A 13,581-nucleotide genomic window follows, 5' to 3' on the forward strand; every position below is an offset into this window, starting at 1 on the left:
GTCCCTTAATGAACTATGTGAGATGCACTATTGAGAAAAGTGCAACAGCAATATAACATTTAACAAAATGTCATTCTTAGCAGTGTTCCTGCTGCAGCGATTGTGAGGTGGAGTACAAATTGCTTGACAGTATTTCAGAAACTCCTGGGTATTGTTAATGGCCCTAATAACTTCAGATAAGTAGTTAGCCATTCCAGACAGGAATTCATGTCTCCGTTTTTCATTTTCCATATGAAACCCTTTTCAATTACAGTGTGCATTAATGTGAAGGTGAAGTAAGAAAGTCCCACAGAGATGTGGCCAATATGAGCAGCCTTTTTGAAAGGCAATTTTCAGAGAAGACCAATTGTTCTTTTAAGGAATCATACAAGTCATCTCCTGGAGCATAGAAGTGGGAGAAACTATTTGCCCAAAGTGTTTGCCTGCTTTGATTTATTTGAAGAGATAGCATGTTTGGGATGGATTTGTGCGTTTGAGATTGGATGTGGTACTATCTTGTGCTCCTCACCATATTTAATTTCATACGTTCACAAAGAAAGTTTTTGATTTTCTTCCTCTTCTGTATTATCAATACTGAGAGTGCACTACTTTTCAGGGAAGGTACAGCATCGTCCTGGATATTGAGCAGAATTCTCGTTTTCTTGAAGCACATGTGCACAGTCTCCCATGTGAGATCAGTGTTTCCTGCAGCGCAAGACTTTGTTTGCTCACACCAGCTGCTCCCAAGTGAGATGGCCCATTTAGCATGAATTATTTGCAAAATCTTTAATTGTGGACTTGCACTCATCAGGAGCAATGTTAAAACTGACCCTAAACTGTTTCTTTCTTTGGAACTGTTCAAACAAGCAGGAAATTTAATTGATTTAAAACAAAGCATCAAAAGTTAAAAGATAATTGTATAACCTTGCTGCATCACCAAGGCACCAGTGTGCTCAACTCATTAATATTTAGTCGACATTGAATTATAGTTTGCTTTGTGTCAGGAGATTGCATTGACACACTTAAGTACATTGTAGCTTATTAAAAGGTAACTCTCACCTGATGCTGATTACTTTACATATTTTTTAATTAGTAACTTAAACCTCATTTGTCACCACCCGTGTATTCATTAGACACTCAACACTTCTATTTGGTGACATCAGCATTGCAGCTTAATATCAAAAGGTGTAATTTACCGCACAATTACATTCAGTCATACTGTGATGGCCTTGTTCAGGTGACATCCCACAGTTTGATGGCATTGACTCAACTGCAGTTACAATTCTGTAAAGAAATCTTGGTCCGTTGTCAGGTGGATTATATTGACTGCAAATTTCACCAAATTTTATCACAGCTTACAGTGTGCTTTTTATATTGCTTTAAAATGTTTCAGGGTTTTATTGCGTTTTGTTTATCTTTTGAACCATAGTGAAAAAAATGTTAGAACACAATATGACACAATATTGCACAATGAACAGTTTGCAAGCAATCTCCACATACTTGTCATAGGGTGAGAGTTGCAGCTTAGCAGAATTACAGCTCTCATGACATTAGGTCTGCAGCACAGAACTTAGTGAGCACTGATTTCCGTTTATGTACATAGGTTTAAAATTGAGTTACCTGCTAAGTTAAGGATATTCAGGACTAGATAGCGCAATGTCTTCCTTCGTTATCAAAACCATCTTGTACGTTTCCCTGGTCCGGGTCTCTCATGAATAATGGCTACACCACAGAAGTGCAGGATTCCAAGCATCTTTGGATCCATCGCTGCAAATCAATGTTGTTAGGGAAAATAAAACTTTAAAAAGAATTGTTCTGGAGGAGGGATCTCAGGAAGCACTGAATAATGGTGCCACTGAACTCGTTCACAGTTTAAGGAGATGAAGTGGATGCAGCTGCTTAAGGGTTGTGGGAGGCCTAAAAGCAATGAAAGTCAGTGTCCATAGATAGCATAGTAGTCGAACGTTCCTGTGTCTTCGGGTAACATTTATCCAGTAATGCACCAATGAGTGCCGAACATATACACACAGAAAACTCAGTTGAGTGATGAAGAAATCTTCCAGTGAACCTTGGTTACGACAACTTCACCAGTAGAGATTTTTGATTTGAGGAGTGCTGGAATTTTGATGGTTTGAGGGATCAGGAACTAGTGTATATACTGGGAGGGGAGATTATATAGGTCAAAGGTAAGGAATGGGTAATGCTGGAATCCCTGCAATGCAGAAAGAGGCCATTTGGCCCATAGAGTCTGCACCAACCCTCCAAAGAATATCCCATCCACACCCACCCTGTGACCATCTCACACATGGGGTTTTTACCATGGCTAAGCCAGCGAATCTGCACATCCCTGGACTCTACGAAGAAAATCCACGCAGACACTGGGAGAACATGCAGACTCCACACACAGTCACCCAAGGCTGGAATCGAACCCTGGTGCCTAACGCTGTGAGGTAGTACTGCTGAACACTGTGCCACTGTGCCGCCCTGCCTGTTTGCAAGGGCAAGGCAAAAATAAATGTGCTGGATCCAGCAATGTTTAGCTTTGTTTGCTGTCCAGTTTCCTGAGGCTGAACAATCTGGGTCACTGGTGGATAAATTTAAAGCAGTGGATAAGCGAAAGACTGTCAGCCTCACTATCACATGATTAATCGTGCCCTTCTTTTGTTTCCCAACCTCATCATATTGTGGCTTGCCAAAATGATTTGGTTGCAAGTAATTATTTTTAATAAGCTTTGTGCACTGTGACTTCTTATTTGCATAAAACCAATTTCAGTCGAAAGTCAATGGCTTGCTTGGTCCACTTACCTGCTCACAAAAGAGGTTGCGTAAGGACAAGGGTAGGCCTGCACTGCCTTTCATAAGATCATGGCTGTGGTCTCAACTCTGCTTTCCTTTCTGCAGCCATAATCCTTAACTTTCTTGAATAAATTCAAAACCCCAGCCTGCTTTACTTTCTGGGAGAGAGAAATTGCACAGACGAACAAACCTGTGAAATAAACAAGAGTCTCCTCGGCTCAGAAGGGCAATTTTTAAGTAGTTTATTCTTAAATTCTAAGTTTCAGTTCTAGTGTACCCCACAAGAGGGAATACCTGACTGATATTCACCCTATCATGTCCCCTCAATCTTTTCTGCTTCACGAAGAGCTTGCCTCACTCTCCTCTCCTCCAGCACAGGGCCTGAATCTGATCATTCTTTCTTCATAAAACAAGGCCTTTTTGAATAAATTTGCTTTTATGCTTATAAAGTGGAGTATTTTGTGACTTTTTGTTTTGGTCTATTTCAGTGACTACTGCAGAGATGAATTGTCCCATTTCTGGATACTTAAAAAGTAATAATGTTCAGAACTTTACAATACAGTGTTACAGCACGTTTTCTTATATGTCTGGAATTATTTGGCAGCACCGTCTATTGAAATACTTGTCACCAGCGCAGACTTAAGATGTTCTGATTTATGCAAATCATAATTGGGCTGAATGCTTGGATTTGCCGCCAGCTTTTTTTGCATTGCCAACTCACTGTTTCCCACCTATAATTCATGCTGACATGCACATGTCTCATTTAGATAGAGGACTGTAAAATGAAATATGGCAATGTGAAAGAATTGGCTTCCAAACAGAAGGTGTCATTTGTTTGCAATAAAAAAGGTGTGCAGAATGAAACAGGAGATAAACTGTTATCACGCCTAAATGTCTGTCATTGTCCTTGTTTGCATATTTTCATTTTCTCGGAATTGTTACCGAGCAGATGGAGACACATTCGGCCTATTGTGTCTGCATCTGATGTACAAATGAGAATTTTGCTTAGTGCCATTCTCCTGCCCTCTCGCTATAACTCTGCACATTCTTCCTTTTCAGATAACAATCTAAATTGCCTTTTGAATTCAGTTGAACCTGTCTCCAGCAAGCACACTGCATTCCAGACCTGAAGCACTTGTTGCACAAAAAGAAATGTTTCCTTGGATTACTTTTGCTTGTTTTACCTTTTTAACTCTGTATTAATGCTCTCTTAATTCCTTTCTTGAGTGGGAAAGGTTTATCCTTATTTATTTTGTCTGGACCCTGCATGTTTGTTAATATATCTGTCAAATCCCCACTCAGTCTACTTTACTCCAAAGAATACAGTCCTAACGTCTCCAATGTATCTTTATATCTGGAGCTTCTTGTCTGTGAAACCATTCTCGTGAACTTTCTTGCACACTCTAAATGTCTTCACATCCTCCCTAAAGTGCAGTGCCCAACTATTTAAAAATTCATCGATGGGATGTGAGTATTGGTGGCTTGACCAGTGGTTATTGCTCAGAGCTCTGTCAGAAGTTGACCACATTGATGTCGGCTAGACCAGGTCTGGATGACAGATTTCCTTCCCTTGAGGACATTAGTGAAGCCGCTGGGATCTTGCAATATTGACAGTAGCTGTCATTAAAAGTAGCCATTTCTGATGAAGGGCTCTGGCCCGAAACATTGATTTTTTTCTGCTCCTTGGATACTGCCTGACCTGTTGTGCTTTTCCAGCAACACACTCTCAACTCTGATCTCCAGCACCTGCAGACCTCACTGTCTCCCAATAGTTATCATTATTTGACTTTTAGGCAGCGACTTAGATTTCACCATCTCACGGGGTTCAGATGCATGTTGCCATTAGTCTGGAGTTCTGGATTACTTGTCCAATATCACTAGACCATCACTCGCCAAATCTGGAACTGGATGCAGTATTCCAGTTAAGGCTGAACCGGTAGGCAGTTGGGACTGCAGGTGCTGGCATTGCATTTTTAAAAACACAGGAGTAGGAAGTTGGCAATATTAGCTCCCCGAGAGACCATGGCTAATTTTTGACTGAATTCCATGCACCCACATTTGCTCCACATATTGTTCGTTAAAAAGCATTATTAACCTCAGAATTAAAAGAAGCAAGTGATCTAGCAGCAACTGTTTGGGGTAAACTTCTACCATCCCTTATGTGTACAAGTATTTTCCTCATCTTTCAGCATTCTCATTTAGAATTTGCCCTTACTATGGAAATAGTTTCCTTCCAAGCATCCTCAACTCATATATTAGTGTAATTTCCACCTCGGGAGACTGCAATCACACGCCAAGAACATTTAAATTCACTGGTTTCCAAATCTCCCCTCCCCCCATCCCATCCCAGATCCAACTTCTGACTCACATCCAGCCTTCTAACCTGACCTACCTGTCCTCCATCTTCCTTCCCACCTATTAGCTCCGGCCTTCCCACCGACCTATTATCACCACCGACCCTTGACCACCTATAGTCTACCTTTCTCCTAGCCGCAACCCCCTTCCCCCCATTTATCTCTCAACCCCTTTTCCCCCTGCCCAGTCCTGAGGAAGGGTCCTGCCCGAAATGTCAACTCTCTTGCTCCTTGGTTGCTGCCTGACCTGTTGTGTCTTTTCCAGCGCCATGCTTTATCAAGGCTGAACCAGTATCTTCTCCAAGTTGCGCATATATCAGCTTACTCTTATATTTGTTGCCTCCAATCCTCATGCATCAAATCTCAAACTTCTTTGAAAATTCTCAGAGATTTCAAAAGTTGAAGAATGAGGGTTAAATTATGAAGAGATTAATTAGGGCTGTATGGTCTGGAATTTACACTAGCATATGATTTGAGGGTGATTGGAGATATTTGCCATAATCAGGGGCATAATCTAAATGAGAAAATTTAGGAAAACATAAGTTTACCCCAAACAGTTGCTGCTAGATCAGTTGTTTCTTTTAATTCTGAAGTTGATAATGCTTTTAGCTATCAATATGTGGAGCAAAAGTGGGCGTGTAGAATTTAGTTAAAGGTTAGCCATAGTCTCACAGGAGCTAAGTGGCCAACTTCCTACTCCTGCGTTTTATGGCCAGTCCCAAACTTGCTGAGTTCCTTGTGTGCCGTCGCCATCGTAATCTTGAGCAGCCAAAGGTTTACATACGATTCACTTCAAATCTATGATGCGCCTGATATCTCAACACTTTGCTGCGAGGCATTGGATCATTTTATCTCTTACTGTGAGATCCTTATGTGCGAAAGTCACCTTGATTCTAGTGACATTTGGAGCTGTCTGAAGACTGTGGTGATGAGGTGTAGACATACAATTACAAGATCCTATTCAGTCAAGAAACAAAGAGTAGTATAAGACCTGTCGACCCATCAAATCTGTGTTGACACATGACACCTTTCCTAAACTAAAAACCTTTTCTCCCCATGTGGTCCACATCCCTCTATTCCCTGCCTATTCATGCATCTATCAAGATGCCTCTTACAAGTTGCTATTGTATTTCCTTCCACCAGATCCTCTGGCAGTACATTTCAAGCACTTACCACCCTCTGTAAAAATACTCACTTCTTCACATCTCCTTTAAACTTTCCCCCCTTACTTTTAACCCATGTCCCATAGTAACTGACATTTCTACCCTGGGAAAAAGATTCCAACATTCTATCCACGCCCCTCATAATTTTGTAAACATCTATCAGGTTGCCCCTCAGCCTCTGAAGTTCAAGTTTGTCCAATCTCTTCTCATAGCTAATACCCTGCAAATCAAGCAACATCTTGGTAAACATTTTCTGTTCCCTCTCCAAAGCCTCCACATCCTTCTGGTCGTGTGGCAACCAGAGCTGCACATAATATTCCAAATGTGGCCTAACTAATGTTCTGTACAGCTGAAATTGTCTTGACAGTAAATTTTAGATGTTACTTATTTAGTTTGCGAGTACATAGTTTATGTTAAAAATGGAAAGAATTGTGGATGCTGGAAATCAGAAACAAAATCTGAAATTGCTGGAAAAAACTCAGCAGGTCTGGCAGCATCTGTGGAGAGAAATCAAGAGTTAATGTTTTGGGTCCAGTGATCCTTGCTCAGTTCTGAGGAAGAGTCACTCGACCTGAAGCATTAACATAGTTTATGATGTCTGGTAAATTTTGGATCTTGTTCAAACACATCAGTGTGCTTTGAGGATTCATATTTTGGAAAGTAATTTGTTGTTGATGATGGACTGAGTGATACAATGAGCTAGACACTAGTTATTAGATCAATGTATTTTTCCTTCTTGTGAGCTGTATTGTAATCCAGCCCAATTTATTGAGATGATTGTCATGTTGAGAATTTTGATTTGAGTTAAGTTTGGGAAGCATTATTAACACAAGTACTGACCAACGTCACAGAACAGTCTGTTGCTCAGACTGTACAGATCACTAATTTAGAATAACAAACAAATTCAGAACTGCTCCATGTGAAAGATTGTTGGGACGAATTAGAGGAAGCTCCAGCAGGCATAATCAATGCTAAAACAGATTTCCTTGTGTGCCTTGCACAACCTCGGACAAGATATAGAGAAACCGGTGTTGGGACTTGGGTGGACAAAGTTAAAAGTCACACAAATCTGAGTTATAGTCCAACAGGTTTGTTTGGGCATACTGGCTTTCGGAGCGCTGCTCCTTCATCAGGTAGCTGTGGAATGGGATCATAAGACACAGAATTTAGAGCAAAAGATTACAATGTCATGCAACTGAAATGATATTGCAATCTAGGTTTGTTCAACATATCATTTCAATTGCATGACATTGTAATCTTTTGCTCTAAATTCTGTGTCTTATGATCCCATTCCACAGCTACCTGATGAAGGAGCAGCGCTCCGAAAGCCAGTATATCCAAACACACCTGTTGTGTGATTTTCAACTTTGTCCACCCCAGTCCAACACTGGCTCCGTCACATCATGTCCTTCAAAAATAGAACCACCTTTTCTGTATGATCTTGAAAACTGTCTGTGGTCTGTTATCTAATCACTGGTGATGCGAATTGCATTTGTTAAAATTGTACTTTTATTGTTTTTCAGGGTATACCTCAACTGCCATGTGCTAAAGCATTGTACAACTATGAAGGAAAAGAGCCCGGTGATCTCAAGTTCAATAAGGGTGACGTCATTATCCTGCGAAGACAAGTAGATGAAAACTGGTACCATGGGGAAGTCAATGGTGTCCATGGCTTTTTCCCCACCAACTTTGTTCAGATTATTAAACCTTTACCTCAGCCTCCTCCACAGTGCAAAGCACTTTATGACTTTGAAGTAAAAGACAAGGAAGCAGATAAAGACTGCTTGCCGTTCTCAAAGGTGAGGTCTTCCTTTTTTAGTTTGTTCATGGGATGTCAGAGTCGATGAGGCAGATGTTATTGCTCATCTCTAATTGCCCTAAAAAGGTGCTGGCACACTTCTACGTCGTTTTGCAAGGGTTTTTCATGTATCATTTCTTGCCCAAGCTATTCAAGTACCTGTCCAGATATAAATTACAACATTTTTGAGAAGTAGTTTTCCTTTGTTCCTCAAAATACCAATTTCATGTCCTGTGTATTTTCTGAGAAACTTTGCGTTCTTCGTAAACTGTATAGCTTTATGTGAATACTGAGGCGTGTTTCAGTGCTGTGGATGTGTCAGTGCTATATCATACAGATCAGAAAATGGTTTTGTTATGTCAGGTCAGTGCCAATTCTCTTATGGTTTGCTTTAAAACCACAGACAGTGGTGACTCAGTCTCTATCACACAAGGAATCATTAAAGTCAACTAAATAATTTTTCACTCAATGAGACATAGTTAATCACTGAAAGTACAACTTCTAAATCCTAACCCTATCTTTTGAGCTTGAGATTGTTTACTTAGGAAACCAGTAATCCTGCTTTACTAAGTGACTAATTAATCTTTTGCTTCAGGATGATATCTTGACAGTGATACGCCGAGTAGATGAAAATTGGGCTGAAGGAGTGTTGGGAGACAAGATAGGAATATTCCCAATTTCCTATGTTGAGGTGAGTAATCACTTTTGGTAAATGGGATGTATATGTGCAAATCTGATGAAATGTCCTTCAACTGAAACTGTCTTTTTCTCCATAGCGATTAATCCTCTATGTTCCTCTGACCCCCTCATTATTTCTCATTGTACCTGTACCTATCATGTTTGTGCCTGTATGTATGGGTATTAAGCATTGCATAATGGTGCATTCTCCATAGCAACATCTTGAAGAATTATTGTCAACTTGCCAAACAGTCGGCATCCTTTTGTCTTCCAGCAGAAATTGTGGTTTCTTTAAAATTTGGCATTTTTGCATTTGTCCTGATGAGCATAAGGTGAAAGACTTTGACATCACTTTTTTCCAGCATTCTTTATGACCAAGTGACTAGTTTTGCATTTCTATACATATGATTCCCACTGCTAACTTATACTCCAGCCTGTAAACTCATTTGGCAAAATGGTTCTCAATTCTTACTCTTAATTAAATGTTACAATGCTGAAAATTGGAAAGCAAATTCCATAATCATTAAAAGAGAAAATGGAGCGGCTCAGGGTTGGAGGGTTGAAGGGCGGGTTCCTGGGCTGTAAATTTTCTGTGTTCTTTCGTTCTTTGCTGGAGAAATCTAGCAACATTTGTGGAGAGAGAAAAGCAGGGTTAATGTTTCAAGTACAATATGTCCTGTTCAGAACTGTTCTATTCCACATCTGAAAAGGTCATACCACACATGAAACATTAACCCTGCTCTTCCCTCCACAGGGACTGCCAGACCTGATGAGTTTCTCCAGCATTTTCCTCCTTTATTTCAGATTCCCAGCAACAGCAGTATTTTGCTTCCCTCTCATTGTGTGCAGACAACTTCATGACACCAAACTGCAAACTTTTTGAGGTGTTTTGAGTAACTAAATATAGATTAATGGCAATGATGCTTAAAACTTTAATTTGGATTGCATTCAAAATTAAAATTTGAGCCTGTTTATGCAGCAGGACACTGAATTTCAAACATTTGGCTTAACATTGGTTTTGCACAGACACAAGTATCAATAGTGGAGTTCTTTTAAATACAATCCTGTATACCCAACAGTAGCATTATATAACAGTACTTTATATAAAGGTTATTTCTATGATTTGGGAATGTTTTTGTATATTTTCAGTTCAACTCAACAGCCAAACATCTGATACAGCTGGACAAGCCTTCAACTTCCAATTCTGGAAGTGGCGATTCAGGAGAAGGTAGCAGCAGTAACTCAGGGGCTGTACACAACAATTCTGCCCAGAAACCCTTGGACATCACAAAGAAGAACACCAAAAAACGGCACTCATTCACCTCACTAACCATGTCTAACAAAGCGTCTCAGTCATCTCAAAACCGCCACTCCATGGAGATCAGCCCTCCTGTCCTGATAAGCTCCAGTAACCCGACAGCTGCTGCTCGCATCACTGAATTGGGTGGACTCTCCTGCAGCGCTCCTTCTCAGGTAACAAGCCTGGTAGTTCCACAGAACTCTGTTGTGATCATAAGCTTGATATTGTTTTATTGTTGTGATCTGAAATGCACTGTCTGAGGGGAGGTGGAAGACCAATTCAATGGTTGCTTTCAAAAAGAATTAAATATTCTTTGGAAAATAAACATTGCCATTTCTAAGGGAAAAGAACAACGAAGTGGGACTAATTGGATGGTTCCATGTAAGATCTTTCAGATATGCAATGGACTGAATGACCACCATCTGTGCTTAATGATTCTACATTTTGTTTCCTTATTTAACTGTCCAAATTACACCTTTTCCAGAATGGTTTGATTCATATACTGCCTTTTAAACAGCCACTTATGATCTTCAGAATCTTTGCAGTGCCTCATGTTGTCTTGACATTGAAGCAGTTAAGACTCTGAGGTTTCTTGACATGATGGATATGGAAACCAGGTTGTCTCTTGTGGGAGAACCTACAAAAAGCAGTTACCCATATAAAGCAGAAACACAAAGTATTTTTTCTCTTTGAAAGGTGGTGAGTCTTTGAAATTACATTCCTCAAAAGGTGGTGGTAGAGAGGTCTTTGTTTTTAAGGCAGGTCGATTCTTGATGTTCAAAAGGGTAAAAGGTCATCACTGTAGATGAGAATATGGAGTAGTTATATTAGCTACAAACTTGTTTAATAGTGGAGCAGGATCTATAGGGCCAAATGGCCTACTTCTGCTCTTAATTCAAATGTTTGTATTTTTTTTTTGAATTACTGATGTTCTCATTCTGACCCTTCTGGCTTCTAATGGCAATGGTGCAGCTCCCAGCTTGGGATCAAGTCTTGCCTGTCCACCCATTATGAGAAAAGCAAAACTGATGGGAACTACAAGGATACAATTGGTAATTGAATGAATAGTTCAACTTTAAATGTCAATTGCTTTAATTCATATGTAATCTATTTTTAAAAAAATCTTGGTGGGCTGTGAGACTAGAACAAGTGCAGTCATCATCCAGTCCTGTAAGTTACTCTGAAAAGTTTATCCTTGTGCAACTGCAAATCCAAAGGTTTTGCTTAGCAACAGCATTACAATAAAAGAAACTATCTAGTGCTTTTCACATAATAAAATGATGCAAGGCACCACACTGAGGATATCATTAAACAGAGTATCACATTGAGCCACATACGGAATTGTTAGGACAAATGACCAAAAACTTGGTCAAGTTGTAAATTTTAATGTGTGCGTAAAGACAGTACACTGAGGTGGTGCAGGGAGGGAATTCCAGATTGTGGGGCTGAAGTACATGAAGGTGCAGCCAAATGCTGGCAAATGGGACTAGATTAATTTAGATATCGGGTAGGCATGGATGAGTTGGACCGAAGGGTCTGTTTCCATGCTGTACAGCTCTTTGACTCTATAACAGTCCCAATACACCCTTTCCTTAGTGGTTGGCTTCATATGCTGCCTTTTAAACAGCCAGTCATGAGCTTCAGAGTCATGGTGGAGCAATTAAAATGAGTGATGGAACAAGAGGTCAGAACTGGAGGAATGCATACTTCTCAGAGGCAAGGAGGAGGTTTACAGAGATAGGGAGTGACTTCAAAGGCCACAGAAGGATTTGAAACCAGTTTAAAAGCCATACATTAGCTCCTAGTCAAACAATGCTCAACTCACTGTGTGCAGAGGAGATGAAATGGTGGAACTTGCTGCAAGTTATCTCACAGGCCTCAAGATTATGGAAAGGAAGATGTGGAAAACCACCCAGAAATGTGTTGGGTTGGAGTATCGTAAGAGAGCAAAGACATGGATGAGAACTTCAGCAGCAGATGGGCTGAGACAGGGACAAAATCAGGCAGTGTAATGGAGGCTGAAATAGGTAGGTTTACTGATGGTACCATGAGATCAGAAACTCAGCTTGGGGTGGAATGGGACATGAATGCAAACAGATGGGCTTAATTCCATTTTGTTGCAGCGAAGAGGGATGGACCACAACTAGTTGTACTGAATGGGCTATTTCTATATTTGAACTGTTTCTAATTGTTTCTATGACAAAGCTCTCTCAGTGTTCACTGTGAAACAACAATTGGACTGATGAGCCACACTCGTAGAGGAGCATAGAGTCAAAATGTATACTCGAAGAAAAACCAAGCTTCAACTGTACAATATTTAGTGAGACCACCCGAGTACTGTCTACCTTTGCTCACTAAACCACAAAGGAGATGTTCAAGCCTCGAAGCAGTGTGGAGAATTCCCATGAAATGGAGTCAAATGTCATACAACTAATCTCAAACGAACTCCGGCTTTTCAGAACTGGAAATAGATTGTTCAAAATGTTGTTTATTGAGGTGTATTTAAAGTAGTACATCTTGCGGAAAAGATAAATCTTCAACAGGGTGGTGTTTGAATCTAGTAGGACTAGATGCTGTCTGAACTGCTGTGCTCTTCCAGCACCACTGATCCAGAATCTGGTTTCCAGCATCTGCAGTCATTGTTTTTACCTCTAAGGGCACAGATGTCAGTTGCTAATAGCCAGAATTTGGACATGTGCCAATTTATGGACCTATTCTCTGGGTAGGCAGGTGGATCGGAACATTTGCAAGAATTAGCTGGATATTGTGATGAGAGAGAACTGTAGGCTATCTGGCTGGAACATCTAAAAATGGTCTTCCTCTCCCAGGTCTATCCTTTGATCTTTCAAAATGTATTAAAATAATGTTGTGAATCCTACCATAACTCTTAGAATATTAATAAGTAGATTATAAAGGATTTTCAGTAAAGGAAGCTGCATGTGTGAAGAGCTTGTGACTAAAGGTTGCTACAGGAGTAGAGATGCAATCAAATAAAAGGTATATTGTGTCAACAAAGTAAAATAAAACCGGTTCTTACAAAGCTGTTCCAATAAGTATATAGAACATAGAAAAATACAGCGCAGTACAGGCCCTTTGGCCCTCGATGTTGCGCCGATCCAAGCCCACCTAACCGACACTAGCCCACTATCCTCCATATGCCTATCCAATGCCCGTTTAAATGCCCATAAAGAGGGACAGTCCACCACTGCTACTGGCAGGGCATTCCATGAACTCACGACTCGCTGAGGAAAGAATCTACCCCTAACATCTGTCCTATACCTACCCCCCTTAATTTAAAGCTATGCCCCCTCATAATAGCTGACTCCATACGTGGAAAAAGATTCTCACTGTCGACCCTATCTAAACCCCTAATCATCTTGTACACCTCTATCAAGTCACCCCTAAACCTTCTTTTCTCCAATGAAAACAACCACAAGTGCCTCAGCCTTTCCTCATACAATCTTCCTACCATACCAGGCAACATCCTGGTAAACCTCCTCCGCACCCGTTCCA

General features: G+C 40.4%; 1 protein-coding gene across 4 annotated transcripts in view; it reads left to right on the forward strand.

The window, feature by feature from the left end:
* Positions 1–13,581, forward strand: part of sh3rf1 (SH3 domain containing ring finger 1) — a 155,302-nt gene that overhangs the window by 95,470 nt on the left and 46,251 nt on the right. For all 4 annotated transcript variants that reach the window (XM_043703587.1, XM_043703607.1, XM_043703578.1 and 1 more), the window contains exons 3-5: positions 7,816–8,091; positions 8,686–8,781; positions 9,918–10,241. In XM_043703587.1, the coding sequence (XP_043559522.1) occupies positions 7,816–8,091; positions 8,686–8,781; positions 9,918–10,241 (696 nt within the window). The remainder of the gene's footprint in view (positions 1–7,815; positions 8,092–8,685; positions 8,782–9,917; positions 10,242–13,581) is intronic.

This window comes from Chiloscyllium plagiosum, chromosome 2, assembly GCF_004010195.1.
Source record: "Chiloscyllium plagiosum isolate BGI_BamShark_2017 chromosome 2, ASM401019v2, whole genome shotgun sequence".
Lineage (NCBI taxonomy): Eukaryota > Metazoa > Chordata > Chondrichthyes > Orectolobiformes > Hemiscylliidae > Chiloscyllium > Chiloscyllium plagiosum.